The 25,328-nt window shown below is 42.8% G+C and overlaps 2 protein-coding genes across 2 annotated transcripts in view; both read left to right on the top strand.

Annotated features, from left to right (window-relative positions):
• Positions 1 to 11,048, top strand: part of clpb (ClpB family mitochondrial disaggregase) — a 31,781-nt gene extending 20,733 nt beyond the window's left edge. The window contains exons 7-16 of the mRNA XM_089014418.1: positions 837 to 951; positions 7,194 to 7,271; positions 8,044 to 8,099; positions 8,299 to 8,343; positions 8,785 to 8,946; positions 9,039 to 9,195; positions 9,827 to 9,900; positions 9,973 to 10,092; positions 10,273 to 10,377; positions 10,522 to 11,048. Of these exons, the coding sequence (XP_088870544.1) occupies positions 837 to 951; positions 7,194 to 7,271; positions 8,044 to 8,099; positions 8,299 to 8,343; positions 8,785 to 8,946; positions 9,039 to 9,195; positions 9,827 to 9,900; positions 9,973 to 10,092; positions 10,273 to 10,377; positions 10,522 to 10,719 (1,110 nt within the window). The 3' untranslated portion in view covers positions 10,720 to 11,048. The remainder of the gene's footprint in view (positions 1 to 836; positions 952 to 7,193; positions 7,272 to 8,043; positions 8,100 to 8,298; positions 8,344 to 8,784; positions 8,947 to 9,038; positions 9,196 to 9,826; positions 9,901 to 9,972; positions 10,093 to 10,272; positions 10,378 to 10,521) is intronic.
• A 10,703-nt stretch (positions 11,049 to 21,751) lies between these two features.
• Positions 21,752 to 24,792, top strand: phox2a (paired like homeobox 2A). Its single transcript, XM_089013811.1, has 3 exons — positions 21,752 to 22,191; positions 22,957 to 23,144; positions 23,279 to 24,792. Exons 1-3 carry the CDS (start codon positions 21,969 to 21,971, stop codon positions 23,759 to 23,761), a joined length of 894 nt encoding a protein of 297 aa, XP_088869937.1. The 5' UTR covers positions 21,752 to 21,968; the 3' UTR covers positions 23,762 to 24,792.
• Positions 24,793 to 25,328: the final 536 nt, after the last annotated feature.

Below are 25,328 nucleotides of genomic sequence, written 5' to 3'. Positions count from 1 at the left end.
AAGCTCAGATAAATCCAGACCCATGTAACTTGGGAATTAAGTCTTTGTTCTGATGAAAGAAGAGAGCCTAAGTTTTCTTACAGTATGCTGTATTGAATGTTTATGTAGACCTAAAAGTCAGTGTTCTGTGGGTCCTGCAATTTGAGTAAAAATGCTAAATACCCTGGCACTGTAGTGGACACATTCTGTCACATTGCCCGGCAGTGAATGAGTTAATGTTTTATTTTCTATTCATGACCAAGAAAGTTATTTTTAAACATTTCCTAAGGGTAGATTAATGGCAGATTTACGCACAAATTCAGGTCACATTGCCACTATAGGAATGGAGGTAGTGCAATGTAGGTATTTCATACAGGGAAGTGGAGGTGAAAGCAAGAGTTTTGGTACAACCTTGGTGTGACCTTCATAATTAGGTGTTTGAACCTCAACCATAACATGCAGTCAAGTTAGCCGGCTGATTATAAACTTGCGTTATATCGAGATTCATCTCCATAACTGTACCAATACATCTCAATTTGGTCCATTTTGTCAAGCGACAAACATGACCATTTCTATTTTGCCGTTATTTTCACCACACCAACTCCACCATGGCTACAATTGGGCTCGTCATTGTCGACATCTGTGGTGGACGCACACCAACAACACACCAACACTGCATTTAGAGCCTGATAGTCCATAGTTGCCAATACCCAATATATGTTCTGCACGAATAACGGAGCGCAGAAAAGGCCTTAAAATCACACTAAAATATGGAAGATGAATCATAACTACGTCTTGGAATGCCACACACACATTCATGACAATGAACACGGGAATGCGTCCGTTTTTCCATCTAGTTTCAGGAGGCGCAGGCTCGGCGGGAGGCGGAGGAGAGAAGGAGGTTCCCCCTGGAGAGGAGGCTGAAGGAGCACATCATCGGACAGGAAGGGGCCATCAATACTGTGGCTTCAGGTGACTAGATGTGTGTGTGTGTGTGTGTGTGTGTGTGTGTGTGTGTGTGTGTGTGTGTGTGTGTGTGTGTGTGTGTGTGTGTGTGTGTGTGTGTGTGTGTGTGTGTGTGTGTGTGTGTGTGTGTGTGTGTGTGTGCGTGCGTGCGTGCGTGCGTGTGTTGTGTGTGTGCAAAAAGTCACTCATAGCCAGTTATTGTTCGAGAGCATTACGTGTAGCTCAATGCTTCTTGCTCTTAGGCGCTATTTGTTTTCTTTGTTTTGTTTCCTTTTCTCTTTCCTCCCCTGCCTCGCGGCCTTCAAGTAAGAGGCGGGTTCAGACAGACCGGTGGATGCTGTAATTGGTTAATTGTGATGAATGTGCTGTCTGTCAGATGCAGTACACAGGTGCTGTGTGTGTGTGTGTGTGTGTGTGTGTGTGTGTGTGTGTGTGTGTGTGTGTGTGTGTGTGTGTGTGTGTGTGTGTGTGTGTGTGTGTGTGTGTGTGTGTGTGTGTGTGTGTGTGTGTGTGTGTGTGTTTACGTGTGCGCGTGTGTGTGTATGCGTGTGTGAGACAGCTGAAGGAGGCCAGGCTCGGAGCCGCCAGTTAACACGATTACCGAGAGAGGAGACAAACTACAGACTCCCCCATCCTCTCCCATTTGGCTTTCTCTCCTCAATCTTCCATCTCCATCACACCCACTCCTTCTCCATCCCCATTCTCCCTTTCTTATACATTTGCTTCATTGCCTCCGTGCTACCTATTGAATCTTTGCATCATTGTTCTCCCGCGTGGATAAATGATAGGGAGTGAGCCGAAGCAAAGTACGCTCGATAGACAAAAGTATGTCGTCGATGTCAGTGCTCTTTGATTAATTTTGGGGAAATTTGTGCAAGAACATTTTGGAATCGTGGGAGTTGATGTTAAAGGTGAGGGCCAAGGTGCCAATCTCTTCCAGATCATTACAAAAGTGTTTGAAGCTTGATTTGAGCTCTGGTTTCCAGTGCCGTTTTTCCACACCATTCTGGTCCGCTTTTATGGACAATGGGAACATTGACAGCGGAGGCGGTGATTAGTGCAAAGAGGAAGGGAGGATGAGTTAGAGCACAATAACACAGCAGACAGTAAAGAGCTGATATTACACCAGGCATCCAGAGAGGCCTTGTATTGATCCGTGTGCGTCTAACCGCGCGCGCGCAAGTAAGGCTATGTGTTATTTTTATGATGCTGCAACCGTTTCAGTTTAGGTTTTGCAAGCTAATCAACTTATCTCCCAAAGGTGGAACTGAAAACGCTAAAGTTTAATATCTTTTGTAGGACCAGAAGCTTCCGAATTGTAGCTGTTTAATTAACCGGGCACCAAAATTGGTCTGGTCACTTGTGTCACATGGTGAGGGAAATATTAATGCAGGACCTCAAGTGTGTTGAAAAATAAATCAAATAAAATACATTAAAAATCACACACCATGTCACAACTAGTCAGTTTTTCTTTTCTATAGCGAGAGTGAGTCATGGCTGTTTGGGAAGGTGATAAATGGTCACCGTTACCCTGGCAAATTGTCCTGAAAGCCATACAAGACGTGGCCATATTGATAAGGGAACAGTTTATTGATCCCAGAGATGTTTTAAAGTCACTACACACAGAGACGCGCGCACACACACGCACGCACACACACACACACACGCAGAAGCATTTTTTCACATATATGCTGTCTTGGTATTTCCATGTGCGCTATTTTGACAAAATATTGACAAATCTCAAGTGTTGAAAATGACTCTCTCTTTGAAAATGCAATATTAACTCATTCACTGCCAGGCATGTGCAAAAAAAATGTGTCCACTCCAGTGCCAGGGTTTTTGTCATTGTCACTCGAATTCCAGGACCCACAGAATATTGAGTTTTAGGACTACATAAACATTCAATGCTGCGTAAGAAACTTTAGACTCTCTTGTTTCATCAGAAAAATATGAGTTAATTGCTAAATGATATGGGTCTGGAGTTATATAAGCTTGAAATGGGGGCGGCTGTCCAGAATACAATGCAATATTGGTTTATATAGCGCTTTAACAACAGCTGAAGCTGGACCAAAGCACTAACAGGGAAAAAATGGAAATGCTGCCCCTTGTGGAAAGGAAAAAACATGAGCAGCGCTTTATCGGCACCAAACAAGAAAAAACAAAACCGGAACAAATTTGGGAATGGCGCTTTAAGTCATATTTTCACGTCCCGAATACATTTGTGAATGAGTTAATTTTTAACTCATTCCCATTCCCGAATTTATGTGGGAGTTGAAAAGCGTGATGTGAAGCGCCATTCCCACATTTGTTCGGGTTTTTTTTTTCTTGCAGGGATGTGCGTTTTAAGCTTTGGTCAGACCTCTGGCAATGTTTTTCCCTCCTGCGAGGGGGCAGCATTTGCCTTGTGTACAGCCGCCCCCACTTACCCTGCAGATAACTCTCGAATATCCAAATAACCTTGACATATTTTTTTTCTGAGGAAAGAAGAGAGTAAGGTTTTTTTATGCTGCATTGAATTACTATGTGGTGTTAAAACTGAATACAGTAAAGTATCGTTATATCGATATTCAAGGGAGTCCGAAAAAATATCGATATAACCGGGACTATCGATATATCTGACCCTGTTTGCATGTAATTTTCTCCGTGCGTGCATAGAAATAGTATCGATATAACCGGGACTGTCGATATATCCGATATCGATATAACGAGACTTTACTGTATTTTGTAGGTGCTGCAATTGGAGTGAAAATAACAAAACCCCTCGCACTGGAGTGGACACATTTTTCATCTGGCAGTGAATGAGTTAAGATATAAAAATCAATACAAAAATAAAGTTGAGCCAATTGGATCACGCATGTCCACTAAAATGCTGTCAATGCAGAGTTAATAAACAACCGCCACATTTCACATGACGTGCCGGTGTAGCAATAACTGAAAGATTTACTCGATATATAAAGTTAGATGCATCGCCGATCGTTTTATGTCTGACAAAGGAAAACTTTTGATCACACAGCAGGCCTGCAGCAGCACCAAGTGCGAATACACAAACACACGGGAAGCAGGTTAAATCGATCCAGGTTTAGCTCTCAGGGCTAAGAGTTATTGAAGAGAATCATCCCACTGTAATCGTGTTAGTGACGACCAGACCTGCCCGATAGACACGCGCTCCCGCCTGCGAGCGGGAGAGTACTCATTTGTTGTGTGCCTCCTTTCTTTCCGTGTTCTTTTCAGGCTCCTCTGAGAAATGTCAATGCGTCCTTCTGTCAAAGTCGCTCTCAATCAGCTAAAACGCGCACAGAAGGTTACGCTGTCATTCGCGTGGCCATTGATAACGCAGGCGGAGCTTGTCACGTTTCATCTCGGCGGCCAGCTCAGACACACCCGTTTGTTTCTAAGCCTCGTTCTTGGTCTGCTTATCTCCCATCAGCCCTCTTTATCTCTGTGCCCTCCCCCTTTCCACCCATTATCTGTGTTCCTCCTCGCATCCCTCCATCTTTGCCTCCATCATCATCATCTTTCCACCTCTGCCACGTATTACTTCTTGACAATGAGCGCTTGTTCTTGGCTGCGTTAATACGTATGCAGGATGTAAGCACAACCAGTGGTCCTTCGCTACAGCTAGTTAAAATGCTTCGTAATTGAGCAGGAAATGTTTTCATCATGTAATTTCACTCAAGTATATGTGTAAGTTACCTCTCCATCCCTGCGTGGTAAAAATAGTACAGCGCAGTACACTCCGCACTTAAAAGAAAAGGCCCACTGGGTGTGGTTAGAGCCAGTCCTTGTGTGTGAGTCTAGCGCGGGCAGAAACAACTAGCCTAGTTACAAGCAGCTACCACTTTGAATCAGGTTTTGAAACTTGTCATGATTCCAATTGCATACAGTGCCAACATAGTCCACTTCATCCTCACAAGGTTTGCGGGGAATGCTGGAGCCTATCCCAGCTGTCCTCGGGCACCCAATCACCAGGCACACAGAATCGAACAACCATTCGTGCTCAGACTCACACGTAGGGACAGTTTGGCATGTTCAATCAGCCTGCCGTGCATGTTTAGAATTAACTCATTCACTCCCATTCACAAATTTATTCGGGAATTGAAAATATGACGTAATGCGCCATTACCGAATTTGTTCGGGATTTATTTATTTTTTTTTCATTCTTGGGTGCTGATAAAGCGCTGGCCTTGGCCTCTGGCAATGTTTTTTCTCTTTTCCACAAGGCAGCATTTCCCTTTTCCATGTTAGCGCTTTGTTCCAGCTCCAGCTGTTGGTAAAGCGCTATATAAATCAATATGTATGTATTGCATTGTATTTTGTACAGCTGCCCTCATTTCAAGCTCATATAACTCCAGACGCATATAATTTAGGAATTAACTCTTTTCTTTCTGATGAAAGAAGAGAGTCTAAGGTTTCTGAATGTTTATGTAGTCCTAAAACTCAATATTCTGTGGGTCCTGGAATTCAATTGATAATGACAAAAGCCGTGGCACTAGAGTGGACACATTTTTGAACATGTCTGGCAGTGAATGAGTTAATATTGCATTTTCAAAGGGAGCATGTCATTTTCAACACTTGAGATGTGTCTAATATATTATGTAATTAACTCGTTAAATATATAATTAACTCATTTTTTCTGATAAAAGAAGAGAGTCAGTCAGAATACAATGCAATACATACATATTGGTTTATATACCGCTTTAACAATCGCTGACGCTGGAACAAAGCACTAACAGGGAAAAAAGGTAAATGCTGCCCTTGTGGAAAGGAAAAAAACATGGCCAGTGCTTTACCGGCACCCAAATAAGAAAAAAACAAGATATTCATATCTATAGTTACTCGGTTAGTGTTCTCATCTTAACTTGAGGTCGTAGTATTTTCACACTGCAGTCTGACAGCAGTCTCTGAACAGTCACAAGAATAATGATTTAAAGGACAACTGACATCACTTTTTTGTTTCCTAACTGACATCAGAAAAACGTTTTATAGCATCTAAAATACCCAAAATACGCAGTATGATATTTTTATTCAAATGCAAAACACCAATAAAAATGACTTAAAGTGTCCAAAATCTGCAAAAAATTGAGCTGCGAATTGGGCATTTTCAGAAAGTCCCGCCCCCAGTTGTGACGTCACGCCAAGACGTCTTGCATTGCTGGAGAATCAAAACAATGGCTTCAGATTCAGAGAATATGCTTTCTTGTTACATATCCAGTTATGAATATGATTCAAATAGTTCTGAAGAGGAAAGCATACATGTTTGCAAGCGATTAAAGAATTTATTCTGTGCCATTTTGAGGCAACATTGGTGGGAAATGTATCACCCAAAAAGAGGCAGAAAATGATGTCCAAGCTCCTGTGATGAATTAATCAGCCCGTTTCCACAGGCTGATAAATTCCTTCCATGGAGCTTGGTCGCCCTCTTCTGGCGGCTTTTTGGTGCAACACAAGGTTTTCAGACCAAACAAGTACAGCAAAATACATTGATGTGATGGAAGGACTGCTACAATGTGTCTTTTTTTCGGTCAGAGGCGTTCCTTTTGTGACGTCACGTATGGACTCGTCACCAACACAAAAACAAGACTTCCTGAATATTCAGCGCAAGTCTTAAAACGTAAAATATAGCTACATGTGGTGGAATCTTCGTAAAATAATAAATTAGAAGTCATTTGAAGCCATTTTACAAATTATGGACACCTGCCATGCGCACACCACCTACATTCTTGAGTGGGAAACCACAGCAGATTCACTCTTGACTTGGCCGCTGTGAAGCTCATCATCCTGCCTTTGTGTACATGCGAGTGTGGTTGCTGGGGTGATGGCAGGGTTGGGTAGGCACTCCCCTTTAAGCAAGCGTGTGTGTGTGTGAGGCTGCGATCCATGCTAAACTGATTTTGCCATGGCCGCGCCAGGGAGGCTAACGCAATTACTGCTGGCTAATGGCCCCGCTGACTATGTGGGGGAAGGAGAGGCATTGTGGGTAGCTTTCTGGAGGTCTCTCGTCTTGCTCACTTTTTTTGTCTTCCTTCTGTCTCGCTCTGGTCTTGGACCGAAATGCATCTGACCCGTTCCTCATCCCTACCCGAGCACCCCTTTGTCAAAGTTTCTGGGACGCCGGCTGCCGTCATTGGGTCAACTCAAGTCGAATGGGTAGAAAAGTCAACGCATGCTCATTTTTCTGATCATAGCTGCTTTCTCCCTCTCTCTATCTATCTACACCCCCACCCCTGCCTCTCTCGTTCACCCTGCAGCCATCAGAAGGAAGGAGAATGGCTGGTATGATGAAGAGCACCCACTTGTGTTTCTCTTCCTGGGCTCATCAGGAATTGGTAAATCACTTCTCTGATTACACCCCAACACCTCCGAACAAAATACTCATCAGCCGAAGATAAAGTTCAATAATAAAGTAGACCAGTGTGTTCCTTGCAAACTGTCCTGACCAAAAAAAACTTGACATATCATTGTCACTATCCAAAACATTCCTGTTTCGCTAACTGGTGAAATGTTCAGAAAATGTATATGCATGTACCATTTGTCAATCAGTCAATCTGCTGTTAGCTTTACAGTTGTTATTCCAATACATCGAGGAAGAAGGGGTGTTGCAGCGTGAATGGTAGAATGACAGCGTATAACATTATAGAACAGGGTGATTGCCAGAAAAGTTCAAGATGGCGAAATGGCAGGCCAGAGAGATAGATGAGGACCGAGATTGTTCATAATTCTCCTTTGCCTTCAGCGACAGTGACCGAGAGACATCAATATTCAGCACAGCGACAAGATGCACACGCGCGCGCATCTGCATACCAAACACAAGGCATCAATATCTAATATGAGCATTTTTTATATGCTGAATATTTTGCAGACAATCATAAATTGACCTCCTTGAGATGATTGAAATTTCTCTTTGAGGTTACCACCAATATTTAGTGCAGCACTTAAGATTGATCACCCTCCTGGGCAGATTTTTTTGAAGGTTTCCTGAAAACCAGTTGGAAAATGTATTTGAGGAGTGGCGGGGGGGGGTCTTAAAAAAAGACCATAAAAGTTATTAGATGTGAGTTGGTGACTAACGGATTGGACTCTCTCTTATGTGTGTTGTAGGAAAGACCGAGTTAGCCAAACAAGTGGCACGCTACATGCACAAAGATGTGAAAAAGGTGAAGTCACACGCACACAACGCAGTCGCACACTTCCAGTAAGGTAATCAAAATATTTGCTTGAGTTGTCAGTCTGATGTCAAGGCAGGATTGTTGACAGCTCTTGCATTTGAGGTCATTACGTGGTGCAGATATAACATGGCTATTCCACACGTATGTAGTGCAAAGTCAAATTTTCTCCATCGTGCCATCATCACAGGGGTTCATCCGGATGGATATGTCCGAATTCCAGGAAAAACACGAGGTACGTTACTTTTGCAATCTTCTTCAATGTATAAATACAAAACACTCTTTTTAATGTCCGCTTTTGTCCAAAGATTTGCATGGGTTCCCTTAAATAAATTCAACTGAGAGCTTTTTTTCTCACCATGGGATTCGGGTTATGGTCAGCCCTAATAAAATTATTTATTTTTGTTGTCCTACTGTGTGAAAATAAACAGCAATGTATGAGCATTGCCGTTTATTTTTCTTGTACAATAATGTCAATATTGGGCTCCCTTTCTTGGACTCTGAGGCCGATGAGCTGTCTCATATTCATGGTGTCACATTTTGGAACAAGTAATTTCCCCTAAAGGAAAAACAAAAAAATCAACCTTTTTTGACTGGTCTGAACAGCCTATAGAAAAATGATCAATGGATGCTGTTCATCGGCCAGCAAGTCCTTGTCCCATATGTCTGTCCGCAGGTGGCCAAATTCATTGGATCACCACCAGGATACGTTGGACATGAGGAAGGAGGCCAGCTGACTAAGCTGCTGAGGGCGTGTCCGAATGCCGTCGTCCTTTTTGACGAAGTGGATAAGGCTCACCCTGACGTCCTCACCATCATGCTGCAGCTCTTTGATGAGGTTTGCACAAGCAGACCCCCCCCCCCCCCACACACACACACACCATCATGTTATTAGAGTTTTCAAAGGCCGTTTATGATGACAACCCCCAGGGTCGTCTTACGGACGGCAAGGGCAAGACTATCGAGTGTAAAGACGCAATCTTCATCATGACATCCAACGTTGCGAGTGATGAAATTGCCCAGCATGGACTGCAGCTGCGCCAGGAGGCGGAAGAGGTCACCCGCAGGAAGTTGGCTGAAAATCTTGGTGAGAATATCTATCTCATTTGAGTTTGTCACACGACGTGAGATGGCATGAAGCACTGTTGCACCAACCACTGGTACTTCAACAAGTGCCGCATTTTAGGAATTTCCAGTGACAAGCTGTCACTTGTCTTAATTTTGGAATTTTGGTTTGCTATAGTGGGTGCATGAATTCCATTATATTATCTTTGAAAAGACCGAACATTGGGTGCAGCTTTTGCATTGCACCTCATTTTTGTCAGTAGTCAAAATGTTGCTGTCATGATTTGCAAGGTTGTGGGTGGTGGAGGACCCCAAAAAATGCGGGTATGAGGGAGGTGCAGGGTGTATTTGATAAATTGTATTAAATAAAGTCAACAGGAACAAAATCTCAAAACAACAATGTAATCATAACAAAAAGGTCTAAAGTAGCAAATAAAACCATGAATAATACATGACAAGACTAAACAAACCTGACAGAGTGAAACAAACAATGACCCGACACTGAATGGTCGGGCCGGAGTCCTTTTAACGGCCACTGATTAAAACGACAAAACCTTCGCAGCTGTGTCCTTACAGTGTCACCAATTGGTCGCAACTGAAACGTGACAGTTGTGACTGATCAATGTGTGTATTTCTGTTGTGGATTTCCTCAGAGGAGGTACAGAAAGGTGATGACATCACAATTTCCAGACATTTTAAGGAGTCTGTCATTCGACCAATCCTCAAGGTAACTTTGCACTTTCACGGAACAGGCGACTTCGGTATCAGCCTTCAACTTAATTCTTGCGTTCCTGCTTAGGCACATTTCCGGAGAGATGAGTTTCTCGGTCGGATCAATGAAATTGTCTACTTCCTGCCATTCTGTCACTCCGAGCTGCTCCAGCTGGTCAGCAAGGAGCTCAGCTTCTGGGCGAAGAAGGTACGTCGAACAGCAAGTCCAGTCAGTTGGATTTATATTTTAGCATTGGATAAAAATCTATTCAGGAAGTGTCGATTAGAGCTGGCAGAAATGCTGCTGGACATTTTATCTTTTGTATCTGTATTCGCCTTCCTTCCATGTTTGCACCCAAGCTGACCTTTCTATTCCATTTGTCCATAGGCCAAGCAGCGCCATGATATAACACTTCAGTGGGATCGGCCCGTACTGGACCTGCTGGCGGGCGGTTACAACGTGCATTACGGAGCACGCTCCATAAAGCATGAGGTGCGCAGATATGTATAAATATGTCTTGATAAGTACCAGAATGTTCTGAAAAGGCTTGTAGTTGTAGTTGTATGGCCAAGTCAAGGATTCCTCAAAATGTCAATGCCAAACCACCCACACTGTCTGTGTGTGTGCGTGTATTAGGTGGAGCGGCGTGTGGTGAACCAGCTGGCAGCGGCCTACGAGCAGGAGCTGCTGCCCAAAGGCTGCACCCTGCGCCTCTGCGTCCAGTCAGACGGTCACGAGGAGCAGACCACCTCCAGCCTGCGTCTGGAAGTGGTCGGGGAGGACAGTTCGGCCAGAACGCTGGACATCCGCCCTCCCCTCAGCCCCCAACACTAAAACGATCGGGAAGGTCTTGTAGCCGTCGTAACTCACGTCACTGCCTCTTTGTTTCACATGTACAGTCGTACCTTGACGTACAAGTGCTTCAATTCAGGAGGTCAGGCTTTTTTGCCTTTAGTCTACGGCACATCCTCTCACACTGACGCATATAGAATCAGATCGGAATGCCATTGAATTGTTCCACTTTCCAATAAACTGTTTGGTGGGTGTGAGTGGCCACATTTTTTCTTTTTGTGATGATGCCCCTCGCTTGTGGGCAAGGAGTGTTTGACCATTTATTGGTCAGGAGACTCAAACATGAAACCAAAAGGTATGTATGACATCATTTAAATACTACAATATTTACAGTCATTACAATTCATAAAATAATGATTTCTTTAGGCCATGTTATATTTTAAGTTTTTAAACAATATGGCTCTATTTTATTTATTACAAATATATATACAAATATGGAGAAGTTTCACCACATTAATGGCGTTTCAATGAGGAACACTGATTTAATATATGACAAAACTGAATTCCAAGCTAGGTCAGGGAATGACATGGACTTATAAGTCAAGGTACCACTGTATGTACTCACAAATTAAGAGGAACCACCTATCATGTTAATGCCTAGTTGTCCCAGTTATCTGGCAATGCTTCATTCATCGCTAACATCTCCGTGCGACGCATCAGATGGCACATTAGCGGCTCTCAGACCACAGTGATGATTAAAATGTAAGATATTGACAAGATTTGGTCTATCACAAATGGGTGTTGATTTGCAGGCATAGTTGAGAATGTTTAAAAAAAGGACTGAAGGATTATTATTTCAATAAGAGGATGAAGAGTGATCTCCTGAGGAGGATTGTTTTTCAAACGAGAAGATGGTATAACTGCGTGATATTCACTTCCACAAACATCCACTCACATGAAATCCGGTGACGTGATTATAATAAAAGGTGAATTGCTCCTAATGATGCATGCTAATTTCTAGGAATTATGTCAACATAAAATTTTCACATAAATGAATGCATTGTCACAGATCAAGTCATGTGACGGAGCCACATTTGTCACATTCATGTAAGTGCACACCAGCTCCGTGCTGGGAATAAAAGTCAGCACAACAAAAAGCAAATTCTTCCTGTTTCTGGTGTGTGAGCGTGTAAGTGTGTGTGTGTGTCCTGAATGACATCTCCTGATGGATGGGTGCGGGTGGGTGGGAGTCGTACGACAATAACGCTTGTCCACCTTGTGAAATGACATGACAGAAGAATTTCTTTGGAATTCTGGTGTGGAGAGAATGTTGCATACACTCAGGGGGAATGTCGTTCTCTGTGTAGAAGAATTAGCGTGCAGGGGTGGGGGGATTCATTCACTGAGAAGACCCCCCGCCAACAACATAACATTGTGAAACTATCAACTCATGTATGACACAATGCAAATAGGTCACCACAGTCATGACTGATTTACAATTAACATTTATTTTCATGTAATAGGGCTCTGCTTGGGTCAAATAAATTGGATGAAACTCTGCAAAATGGTCCTCATTGTTTTTCCAAGTAACAAAACAAATATAACTTACTTTTTACTTACAGTAATGCCTCATTTTACAAAGTTAATGGGGACCAGGACCACCCACGAAAATCTGTTATATAGAGTATATATAGAGTTATATAATAACATAGGGGGGTAGTGGGCGAGGATAAGAAGATGCACAATCCACATGGCTGTAAACCATGAGTTATGGTGCTGATTGGGTGATGACGTCAGCGCTGGGAACCAATCAAGCTACAGTCATGTGCAAAACCTCTTGAGTCGTTTGGCATTTTTTTATTCTGAACGTTTTTTTCCGAAACAAAAATCTGCAATGCACTGAAACCGCGATAAGTGAACCGCGAAGTAGCGAGGGATCACTGTAAGTAAACTTGCTTAGCTGTTTTCAAATCTGCCTTTTATTCTCCTAAAATTCACCAAGTTTTCATAATGACAATAATGTACAGACGCTCCCCAACTTACAAACGAGTTTGTTTGTAAGTTGCTTCATTTTGAGGCAACATTGGGGGGAAATGTCTCACCCAAAAAGAGGCAGAAAATGGCCACCGAGCTCCTGTGAGGGATGAATCAGCCAGTTTCCACAGGCTGATAAATTCCTTACATGGCGCTTGGACGCCCTCTTCTGGCTCTTTCTGGTGCAACACGAGGTGTTCAGACCAAACAAGCATTGACGTGATGGAAGGACTGCTACAATGTGTCCTTTTTTTCAGTCAGGGGCGTTCAGTCAGGGGCGTTCCTTCAGTGGCGTCACATACGGACTCGTCACCAACTCAAAAACAAGACTTCCGTAATATTCAGCATGAGTATTAAAAGGTAAAATATAGCTATATGCGGTGGAATATTTGTAAAATACGCTCAGTAAAAGTCATTTGAAACCATTTTACAAATTATGGACACAACTTGTCCGAAGACGTCTGTTATCCTTTAAGGCTTGTAGAAGTCACCTGTATTGGTTTGTACTGAAAAATAAACATTTAATAAAACGTATGCTCTATAAAGATATGTACATGTACAACTGGAGAGAATACAATGTTACTAACAAAATGTAATACCGTTCTTCGTGACTCGAATATTCGAAAGTAGGGGGGCGTCTGTCATGTAATTTCATAATATTTATGAATTAAAGGACAATCGACGTCTACGGACAAGTTGTGTCCATAATTTGTAAAATGCCTTCAAATGACTTCTACTGAGCGTATTTTACGAAGATTCCACCGCATATAGCTATATTTTACGTTTTAAGACTCGCGCTGAATATTCAAGAGGTCTTATTTTTGAGTTGGTGACGAGTCCGTACGTGACGTCACTAAAGGACCACCCTTGACCGTAAAAAAGACGCATTGTAGCGGTCCTTCCATCACGTCAATGTATTTTGCTGTACTTGTTTGGTCTGGGGACCTCGTGTTGCACCCAAAAGCCGCCAGAAGGCCAGAAGAGGGCGTCCAAGCACCATATAAGGAATTTATCAGCCTGTGGAAACGGAGGTGGCCACGGGAGGTTGCCATTTTGTGCCTCTTTTTTTTGGGTGAGAGATTTTCCAACAATGTTGCCTCAAAATGGCACAAATAAATTCTTTAATTGATTGCAAACATGTATGCTTTCCTCTTCAGAACTATTTGAATCATATTAATAACTGGATGTGTAACAAGAAAGCATATTCTCTGAATCTGAAGCCATTGTTTTGATTCACTAGCAATGCAAGACGTCTTGGCGTGACGTCACGAACTGGGGGCGGGACTTTCTGAAAATGCCCAATTCGCAGCTCATTTTTTTGCTGATTTTGGACACTTTAAGTTATTTTTATTGGTGTTTTGCATTTGACTAAAATATCATACTGCCTGTTTTGGGTATTTTAGATGCTATAAAACGTTTTTCTGGTGTCAGTTAAGAAACAAAAAAGTGACGTCGGTTGTCCTTTAAGTTTTAGCATCGGCAAAAGACATAGCTATGAATTCCATGTGGTAGAATTGGTATTGCGCAAGCTTTTATAGAAAAAAAAAAATAAAAACATGTCAGAATTATTTTTGAAACAAAATAGACTTGAATAGGGACCAAAAATAGAACACACAAAGCCACCAGTGATTCAAATTTGCTGTTGAGGAGTCCAATCATTCTGTTTTCATGAAGGTTGACAGAAATCGGAGAATATATACTGTGTTCACGTGGGCTAAATTTCTGAGAATGTAAGTTGAAAATGGCTCTGAATAGTGAATTGGTGATCAAAACAGCCATCTATCCTGAACTGCTGCCCGGCGTTGCCCAAATGCTTCTTCGCATGACTCCGTTTGAAAATTGGCTTCAATGATACTAACCCTTTCCGAAATATGGAAAACACGGTAGTGCAAACATGTGAGCAAGAGACATTTCTCATTGTCTTAAGTAGCTGCGGGATCAGGTTTTGCACTTTCGGTCTGAAGGTGGGCGCGTGTGCATCCGAGCAAGCCTCCCCGAGGATGAAGACAAGTCAAGGGGGGTTGGGAGGGTGGGGGGGGGAGTAGCTCTTAGTGTCTTTGCCAGGCTATTTCTGACTGCTGCCATTTCTCTGATTAGATTATCGAGAAACAGAAACCGGGTTCTCCATCATGCCCATAAAACCCCACCACCACCACCACCCAAGAGTCGCTTGCGTCCTCCTTCTGCCGCCAAGACAAATGGGAGGCGAATTCAAGGTGCTGCAAACACACAAGATGATGGAGAAGTCAAGCTTTTGGTGTTTGTACTGTTCCTGATTCATGCAGGTCGTTGGGCGGAATGGGCCTCTCAATACCAAAAACAAAAAAACATGTGATGCCGGAAACTGAAATGGAGGTTGATAACACACTGGAGACAATGCCAAGTGTTTGGTGGAGAAAACACAACATGGCAAAAATATCACGACAATTTGAACCATCTGCTGTACATGACACTGCTGGTACAGAATTTCCATTCTACTATGCCGTGATTAATTAGCGTAGCCGATACAACAACAACAACATAGCCACTCACAATCCAATGTGAGTTGGGTATCTAATATTTGACATAGTCAATAAGGTGGACCAAATGTCCGGTACAACAAACTACAACCACAGTACATCTTTGCCTGTCATGGTGATATCCAAGGCCAAGATGGCACCCAAGAAGGCAGCCGTCAACAACATGAGCCTTTTTTTGTGTGTGTTTTCTTTCATTTATAAGCGCCTTTCAAAACTCTCAAGGTCACTTTACAGTCAGGATAAGTTTTTCTTTGGGTGAGCAGTGGAAGTTGTGCATCGTGTGGAATGGATACAATTGTTTTTCAGCATTTGTTTGGCCACCGACATTCATCAAGGACGAGACTGCTGAGGGGTTGCGCCTTTTCGGCAGTACGAACACGCCAGTACTGTTTTTGAATGGGAGGAATGTCAGTGCCATTTGACTGTTATTGCTGGACAGCTCTGGGGCAATTGTGCTTTTTTTGCACCTGTAATGAGCAGCATTTTCACAGCCCTTCTTTGTTCAGCGGAAAGGTTGGTGCTGTTGGACAGTCTGCGGTTTGTTGGATGCATGGCTTAAGAAGTCCCCGATGAGGAGAAATGAGCGTCAGCGCAGAGCGCCGATGCGTATGAGGAACTGTCGCGGCTTGGAATCGAAGTGGATTTACGTGGGACAGGAGATGTGATACAATCTCTTCATCAATGGATGCTACGGCTTCATATTTGGTTTTTCAATATTTAGTTTGTAGTAGATGTGCACATCCCACCATGACGTCCATGATCCACTGGTGAAAAGGACGCTTTGATCCTCTCCTCTTTCATATAGATCTGCTTTATACAATAAAGAGTGTGCAGAAAAGTGCTTAAGATTCAATGACTGTCTGTGTCTTTTGTGTTGTGTCACATTATATTTTATTTAATTTTTGTTGTTGTTTTGACTTCAAGATGCTGCCGCAAGAGTGGCTGCCTTTACAGCAGCTTCTGTATTTTGTTTTTCTACTTCTTTCTTTCCCTTCCACTTCCTTTCTTAATTTTGCTGCTGTGAAATGTACATTTCTCTACTGCGAGAGCAATAAAGGCTAATCCAATCCAAAGATATATGGAGACAGTTACCGCAAGACTGAGACAGATCGGGTGCTAAACCAATTTTGGTCCAAATATTGGGGTGACTTTGCATTTGATCCAACTTTAGGTTATTTTATAGATCATAAAAACCTCATTTTCGGGTTTTATATACCCAAAACATGGTGGTTTTGTACAGAACACATTGAACTTGTCAAATTGATTCATTTAGGTCGTTTTTTTTAATAAAATTGGGTTGATTTTTCACACAGTAGTTTGAATCATTTGATAAATTATTGTCTTATTATTTCTCATATTTTGCCTTCACTCTCATCATTTTGAAACTGTTTCCATGCAAGACTGCATGTGTCATTGGCATCACATTTCACGTATTGTTGTAAAATAGTTTGTTCCTCCTTAATGTTTCCCCAATATTGTACACTGGACTCCCTTGAATATCGATATAACGAGACTTTACTGTACTATGATTCGGCACCCACAGGTTTGTATATTTGCTGATTTGTTCTTCTGCTCATTATTTTTTTCAATACTACAACACACACACACAGAGATACGAAGGTGCGTTCCGTTACCGACGGAGAGAGAGTGCTCGGAAGCGCGCGCGTGTGTGCATGTGCAAGTGGCGACTGAATGATGCCTTTGTACGTTTGCACCATTATCGTGTGTGTCCCCGATCTCTTAACGCAGAATTTGCAGGCGCGTCATTGAAATCCTGAAAAGGCGATCGATCGAGTGCACTATTATCTCGGAGATGGCGGGAACGATGCGCGCCCATGTCCATCTTCTCAAGCGCCCGATTCTACTCTTCGGGGTCGCGGTTTAGAGCACAAAATCACCTATAGTGCAAGTGAGCCCACCCTCTCGCCCGACTGCAATGGTGTCACCGGACGAGTGGACCAGATTGAGTGAAATCTTTGTTGTTGACTTGGGTTAGGAAAGTGCGCGCTCGCACTGGTTACCTTTCGGGTGGTCACGTGATGCGTCCCCTCTGGGAAAATTAGCATAAAAGGCAAATAAAGGAGAAGTCACCAGTCTGTCCGTCATTCTTTGAAAGGGGGAGAAGAAAAAAAGGAATGAATCCATCGCGCCTAATTTGAACCTTGCTCAGGGACAGCTCGCGTGGCAGATTGCAGCCTAATTAGTTTAGCGGGACGTTTAATTCAATTAAGTTTCCACAGCTCGCCGCTGGGCTGCTTTGAGAGCGAAAGGGGCCAGAGCTGCAGATCGAATTAGCCTGTTTGGAGAACGACTGCATGCGCCTCCCCATCCTTGCGCACGCACGCCCGTACGCTCCAGCTGCGGTGCGCGTCCGCGTGTGCTATCCGGGGATTTAAAAATATTTTTTCAATCTTAAAAAGCATCTCTTTTAAGTAACATGCCTCTTTGCATTAGCTTCGCGAATCCCGGGTATACGCCATTCGCGGCCTACTGCAAGTACTGTATACTTGGGACTGGTTTAGTTGTAAATGTTATGTATTATTATTATTATTATTATTATTATTATTATTATTATTAGGAACAGATTAAATTGCTACATTATAGATGTGATGTTCATATGTGTGCGCGTGTGTTTGTGTGTGTGCGCGGTGGTTCTACGAAGTCAACAAGGGATTACATATTACATTATATACACACACACACACACACACACACACACACACACACACACACACACACACACACACACATATATATATATATATATATATATATATATATATATATATATATATATATATATAATTATATATATATATATATATACTGCATAGATCAGTCATATAAAATACATTGTAATCGTTTCCATAGAGTTTTGAGTTTTAAACGCCGCTGCACGTACAGCTGGGGAGGATTGCTGAGGGTGCACATCAGCACTTGAACGCAAATACTGGTCTCTAACCCGCTGAGACGCGCGTGTCGTCGTCTCCCGGCGCTCACGGTGCGTTGCGGTGATTGGGAGCAAGGGACACGGTGAAACTTAAAGGGGGACTACTCTTCCTCTTCCTCTGCCCTGACCTCGTCCCGTCCACCAATCAAGTCTCCCATTCATCAACCAAGCCGTCAAACGGTGCACCGAGCGACGGGTACACTTTGACATGGTGACGGCGCACTTTTGATTTGATTTTAGGCGCTGTTGAATCAATGAGGGCCGATGACACATGATGCAGCTTGTAAGCAGCTGCTCAAAATGGATCAGCATCGACGCGCACTGCTGTTTAATCCTTTAACATAGGCAGGGTCTCCTCGTTTTAGGACGGAGTTTCGTTCCTAAGGTGGCGACGTAATGCTACTCCTTTAAATATAGGTATATTTAATATATTATCTAATTGCAAGCCAATCAAAGGTAATAATTTACGCCAGACTTGTCGCCTATAGACTCAGGTCCCCTACCAGCACATTTCTTTCAATATAACATATTGCCCTTTAATTGATAAAATCATATTTATGATTTACGATCTATTTGTGTCAGCGATCTTGGACGGCGTATGTAGTAATAATAATAACAATAACAATAATAGAAAATAATAGTAATACTAATAGTATAGTAATAATAATACTAACAATAATAATAATAGTAATAATAATAATAATAATAATAATAATAAATAGACCCAGGAAGCGATGAAGTTTAATTAAATCTTCCCAACTTAATTTTCAAATTTTGATCGACAGTCAGAGACGTGTAATTCCGGAGACCTACTTCACAACACTGCAGCCGTTTGGACTCTCATTTATCGAATTAAGGAAATGTTGAGGTCATAATGTGATGAAACAAAATTTTACTGCAACCCTAAAAAATTAACATACATCTCGGATTGTTATAAAAACTTATTTAAAATGTATGTATTCATTTCTATATTCATTTTTTATTATTTATGATGTATTAATTATTTATATGATGTATTATATTTACTTGTTTAAAAATATGTCGGTGAATGCAGACTATTTGCCGAACGCAAGGTGATCATGGCGATAGTGCCAGTGTCCATAACGAAGTGCCCAATGAAAACCTTCGAGAAGCAGATTAATATTATTTTTTTCTTTTAAACGGTTACCATTTAGATGATACGCACATTCAAGAGATAATGAAGATTGTGATATTTTGTTCTTTAGAGTTGTGTGATGGATGGAGCTGTCCTGGCCTGTTGAGTGACAGCTTCACTCCGCCGAGCAGAACGCTCACAACATGGGAGCTGACCTCCTGCAAGGCTCCTTTTATTCCGCCCTGGCTATCTTTTACTCGTCCCTTCTTGTGTCCATCAGATCCCACACATCCATCACGCACACGCGCAAGCAAGTGGAAATGCGGTCATACCTTGTGCAAGAATAACATACGTTACCCATTTTATGGTCTAATTACACTATATACAGTCGAATTAAAATGTAAGAAAATGGGACATGTACATGACTGCACAACATGTGAAGGATACACCCCCTCCCCACACTCACACACACACCACCGGCCCTATTAATTCCTGTATATTCCCGTTGGCTCCCTCACCCAGGGCCCATTGTGAAGCCCCCGCCCCCCGATGTGTTGACTCAGACATCATGAATGAAAAAGATCTACGTTACTGTTTCCTCAAACGGGCCCATGAATCTTAAAATCCAAAGTGAAAACCTCGACGGAGGATAGCTCCCCCCTTGCGTTTAAGTGGAGAAGCAAAGGGGGGATTAGTGGGCCTGGAAGAGACCCTTCCATGCTTTGAAGGGATTAAATGGAGTTTGAGGGGGGTTAAGGGGCTACGCTACTGTTTTTGGGGAGGGTGCCGTCCAACTGCTTAACTAGTTTTTAATTTCTTGGAAAACTCACATTTGAACAAATGGAAAAGGCCTCCTGCTCCCTAAAATGGCTCCTATGACTCCATTTAGCATGACATCTTTCCAATGTCGAGGGAAATACATTCCTAAAACCTCATTAATATTTGTGGAAATTGCAAAATGTTCAAATGTGATTGGCATAAACACGTTTTAACCTAATAATTCATTTTGTGTGATGCGGCCTTTGTTGTTTACTGCGGCGAAAATGTTACAATCATGTGACAAAAAAACATCAATAAATTCTCCTTCCTAAACGTTTATGGACTGCAAGTGATTAAATAACGATTCAACCTGACTGAAAAAGAAGACAAACGAGCAAGTCTAGTAAAATATCTAAAAGATTAACAGTAATAGTACTCAAGAGCAGAAGTGATATGAATCGCAGTTTTTTCACAATTTCATGAATACACAATATAAAAAAGATTCTAACTAAAAAAATACTGTATATTAAAAAAAAGAAAAATACCACGGCCATAAAAACTGTCACAATTTTACACGTTCTCATCATCAATAAAATGGATTCATTCCAACATTAGAAATGTAGTAGTTTAAAAAAATACAGTACAGTAGTAGTGACTGCTCGTTTTCGCTCGTCATATGTGTGTGTGCGCGTGGGGGGTGAGATATGACATATCACATCTCGTGATATCGAATAATAAACTTAAACCAATTTATGGGGCGTCTCTGTGTTTACGATGACTACTCGCATGTCTCCACGCCCCCCACCCAACTCTCTCTCTCTCTCCCTCGTCACTCCATCCATCAAAGTGACGAGCAATCTCATGACGCGTGCGTAAAAATGATCGGAATCAAATCAAAGCTTTTAATCTGCGCAATCACCGTCACTTGTGGATGTTTCTCGATGCCCACGTGCACCCCACACGATGCTGCAAGCTGTGGCCGAGGTGCGCCTAACCCCAAGAAAAGTCGAATAAAAATTTATTAAAGTTATGTTTTGCTGACAATGCAAATTTAGACACATACTGTAACAGCAACGGCAATTTGAAATCCATGCAAACGTTTCATCCAATATTCTGCTTTCCCAATGACGTTCTTGTTCAGTTTTGATCAACACCATCAGAGGATGTACAAAACGGGGTGTCTACAGAAGATACAAAAAATGATAGTTTAAAATGTATTGTTGCACTTCGCATTCATGGAATGGAATGTCTAATATTTTGGTCGGCTCATTTGCTACATCGCTGTGAATTCCAACTGCAGTCATAAAGGACGATGAATAAATACTTTTAACAGTGTCGGTTAAAACCCAACATGATTTAAACGTATTATTTGTCATCCAATATATCATCTTGTTAAATTGTGTGTATGTGCTCGTGTTCTCCTCTGGTCATAGTAAAATTCAAAATGTCGACGAGAAATCGACGTCAAATACATTCACATTAAAAGGGTCATTATAATATCATATTCAAAGAACAAAATTGGTGATGCTGAGACAGCAATGAAGAGCCGTCCGACAATGGAATCAAAGCAAAATTCACAGGATTTGATTTGCGCCGCAGCTGCCAAGCGCAGTTCCCGGGAACCCGTGGGCGGGGCAATCATTGTCATGGAAACAAGACCTCCGCCTTGCAATTGTGCGCAGCTCTTCCAACTTTATTATAAGCAGGGCAAGCGACCCGAGACGCTGTCAAACGCGGAGACGGGAAGCGAGTAGCGGCAGAACACTCGAAACCGACGACGGGATTGTTTTTTTTTTCCGAGACGCACTGCCATTTACTGCAAACGTTTGGGAGACCTTGTTCGCGGATACCGGTGCGAAAGCGACCCCCCAATCGCTCCACGGCAAAAAGCAAGTGACTCCCAGCGCCCCGGTGCCGCCACCGGCAGAGCTCCATGTATAAAATGGATTACTCCTACCTGAACTCCTACGACTCGTGCATGGCCGCCATGGAAGCGTCGGCCTACGCGGACTTCAGTTCGTGCAGCCAGGCCAGCTCCTTCCAGTACAATCCCATCCGCAGCGGTCCCTTCTCCAACCCGGCCTGCACCCCGCTTAGCACGGCCAGCTGCACTTTGGGAGCCCTCAGAGACCACCAGCCCACGCCGTACTCGTCAGGTACACGCCGAAAAATGACACTGGGCAGAGTGCGTGTCTGGTTGGGGAGAAAAGGAAACTGTTCACACTTTTGAAAGTACAAATGCGGTCTAAAAATGGTACACATTATCTACATTTGATGCCTGCGAATATTCCATTTGCTTGGACGTTACACGAGGATAAGACTAACTCACGTCATTGTACATTAACAGGAATAATAATACAATTGGATGTGCCCTATTATTTATAACAAGCCTTCACTTGGTTTCAGGAGACGATTATTTATTTGGGTTATATATATATATATATATATATATATACACACAATGTGAAATGTAAATTGAAAATGTAAATGTGAAATGTAATTTGAAGTGTACATTTTTCCACTGCGAGACGAATAAAGGCTAATCTAATAATATATCAGAATCAGAATATATAATTTGCATATATACAAAACGTGTATCAAAAACGTGTAACAACAAACCTTGTCATTCATAAAATCCATTTGCACATATTTTCATTTCAAAGTTAGTTATCAAGTATTTTTCTTTAAAGCATGAAATATCTTGATTTTCTAAAATTATGATTAAATACTTCCTGGTAGAGTGAACGCTGGCGCGAATGGCTGCCGCTGCTCACCCGCACAAAAAAGTTCTTATCCCATACTGTAAAGTGTCCTTTTGAAGAGTTTTGAAAGGCGCTTAGAAATTAAATGTATTATTATTATTATAAAGTAACACATGTAACGGACGCCCCCTTCCACATCCCCACCCCATGCTCTCACAGTCCCTTACAAGTTCTTCTCAGACCCTTCGGGCCTGAATGAGAAACGGAAGCAGAGGCGCATTCGGACCACTTTCACCAGTTCTCAGTTGAAGGAGCTGGAGAGGGTCTTTGCAGAGACCCACTACCCGGACATTTATACCCGTGAGGAGCTGGCTCTGAAAATTGATCTGACAGAAGCCAGAGTACAGGTGAGCGGGGAAGTCGTTTTTTTAAAGGTGTGAGTGGTCACACTTGAACTCTATCTGAAGCAGCACCACTGGTGTGTGTCTGCATGTGTGTATGTCTGTCTGTCTGTGTGTGTGTGTGCATGCGTGTCTCCCAGGTGTGGTTTCAGAACAGGCGTGCAAAGTTCCGCAAGCAGGAGCGAGCCGCCAACGCCAAAGCCAACAGCTCCGGGCCGGGGGGCAACACGAGCAGCTCCGGGGGGAAGAAAAGCGGTGACACCAGATCGTCATCGGACGACGACGAGTCCAAAGAATCCACCTGCAGCCCCACGCCCGATAGTACGGCCTCGCTGCCGGGTTCGGCAAACGGGAACCTGGGTAGCCCCTCCAGCCTGAGCCCTAGCCCGGCTCCGGCCAACGGAGGATACATCAACGCCTCGGCCTCTCCGGTTCTGCAGGGGCTTAAGTCGGCCACCTGGTCTGGCCTAGGGCCGTCCAACCCGGCTGTGGCCCAGCCCGCCGCCCAGACTCAGGAGATTCTGAAGGCCTGGCAGCCAGACAGTATGACAGGGCCTTTTGCCGGAGTCCTGTCCTCCTTTCACAGAAAACCCAACGCCACCATCAAGACGAACCTGTTCTGAAGCACAGAAAGAGGACCGATCGAGACATGTGTTCTTCCCCAACAGCCAGGACACCAACGACCGCCAATCTGACACAAACCTCACCGCTCACCCCAAAATGTGCATTTCATTGTGTACACTCCGAGAACACTTGGTTTTGCCTTCCGAGACACACACACACACACACACACACACACACACACACACACACACACACACACACACACACACACACACACACACACACACACACACACACACACACCAGAGCTCGTGAGCATGGTGGTCAGGTACGAGTCCTAAGCATAAGGCCAAACATTGAGTAACTTTCTAACACACAGCTCCAGCACAAGGAAGAGGGGGCCCCCTCAATCCAATTAGAAAAACCCTTGGTTCATTCCTTCCTCCCTCCTTACTGTATTTAACAAGTCCAGGCTGTGACCTCCCTCTGTGACCCCTGGTGCTTTCAGGCCCATCATGCCTTGCCTCGCCAAACACGAGCCACTTTGTTCACAAAACAGAAAGGAGAACAACTTGAGGCCACTTTGCATCACCCCCGGGTTTCTGCCTAAGCTCATCTTTCAAGTACTTATTATAGACCTGCTGAGCTTTTACTCATTTGGGACTTGAGGGATGATTCTGCAGCTCTCTTGGGAGGGAAGTGTCACACGTTGTTGCTCATCTCCAGCCAATGGGTCCATTACTTTTTTTAAGTGTCAAACCAGAGGATGGATAATGTGACAGATTAGGGTTCTATTGTTTGCATTATATACATCATGTCCACTACCAAAAAAAAAATCACCTCCAATGGCTTCATTTCTTTGTACTTGGTTGCAATCCCCTTCAGCTACTGAAAAAAAACATATTTATTATTTTTTTTCAATGTATCATTATGGAACTTGAACTTCATGGAAATTCCTCATCAAGTTTTTGTGAGTGTAAATCCTGTAATTAGTAATATAAAATATTAGGAATATAGAAGTGGGTATTTTTTCCCGATATTGCTTTTCAGAATTATTTCATTGCAAGGCATATGTCTCATAGAAATTCCACTGAATGAGACCTTATAGCACTATTGATTATTCTAATAAATCACATTATGGAATAATGACACCGCATTTATGACGTTTTCTTTTGTGTGTGCATGTGAGGGATGCAAACCTTCAATGACAGATACGTCCGTAAATTACCGCGTCAAATCCACAGCATCTCTTCTGCTTTTCTGATTACACATAAAGTGAAGAATTTTTTTAATTCATGTTATGTCATGTTTATTCATTTAAGTCACGTTTTAATTGAAAAGAAAAAACATGATGCAGCTAAAAATGCCATTCATTGACCATAACCAACAATGAAACAAAGAATCTAAGCAAGACATGATCCAAAAACACAGGCGCACACCCGCACAAACTGCACCTAAAGTCAAATGTGCTGGACAAGTTCTCATCTCATTTTCCGTACCGCTTATTCCTCATTAGGGTCGCGGGGGTTGCTGGAGCCTATCTCAGCTGTCTTCGGGCACGAGGCGGGGGACACCCTGAATTGGTTGCCAGCCAATCGCAGGGCACACAAAGACATACAACAGTCA

This window comes from Hippocampus bargibanti, linkage group LG14 (assembly GCF_051943395.1).
Source record: "Hippocampus bargibanti isolate YZ-2025 linkage group LG14, ASM5194339v1, whole genome shotgun sequence".
Classification (NCBI taxonomy): Eukaryota; Metazoa; Chordata; class Actinopteri; order Syngnathiformes; family Syngnathidae; genus Hippocampus; species Hippocampus bargibanti.
The sequence above is the reverse complement of the archived record's forward strand: the minus strand, read 5'-3'. Positions and strand labels throughout refer to the sequence as shown.

Excerpts from the sequence above, each read along its gene's own strand:
- phox2a (XM_089013811.1), top strand. The coding sequence starts at position 21,969 with ATGTATAAAATGGATTACTCCTACCTGAACTCCTACGACTCGTGCATG. Across the intron at positions 22,192-22,956 it reads GCCCACGCCGTACTCGTCAG|TCCCTTACAAGTTCTTCTCA; the intron begins GTACACGCCGAA and ends ATGCTCTCACAG. Across the intron at positions 23,145-23,278 it reads TGACAGAAGCCAGAGTACAG|GTGTGGTTTCAGAACAGGCG; the intron begins GTGAGCGGGGAA and ends CGTGTCTCCCAG.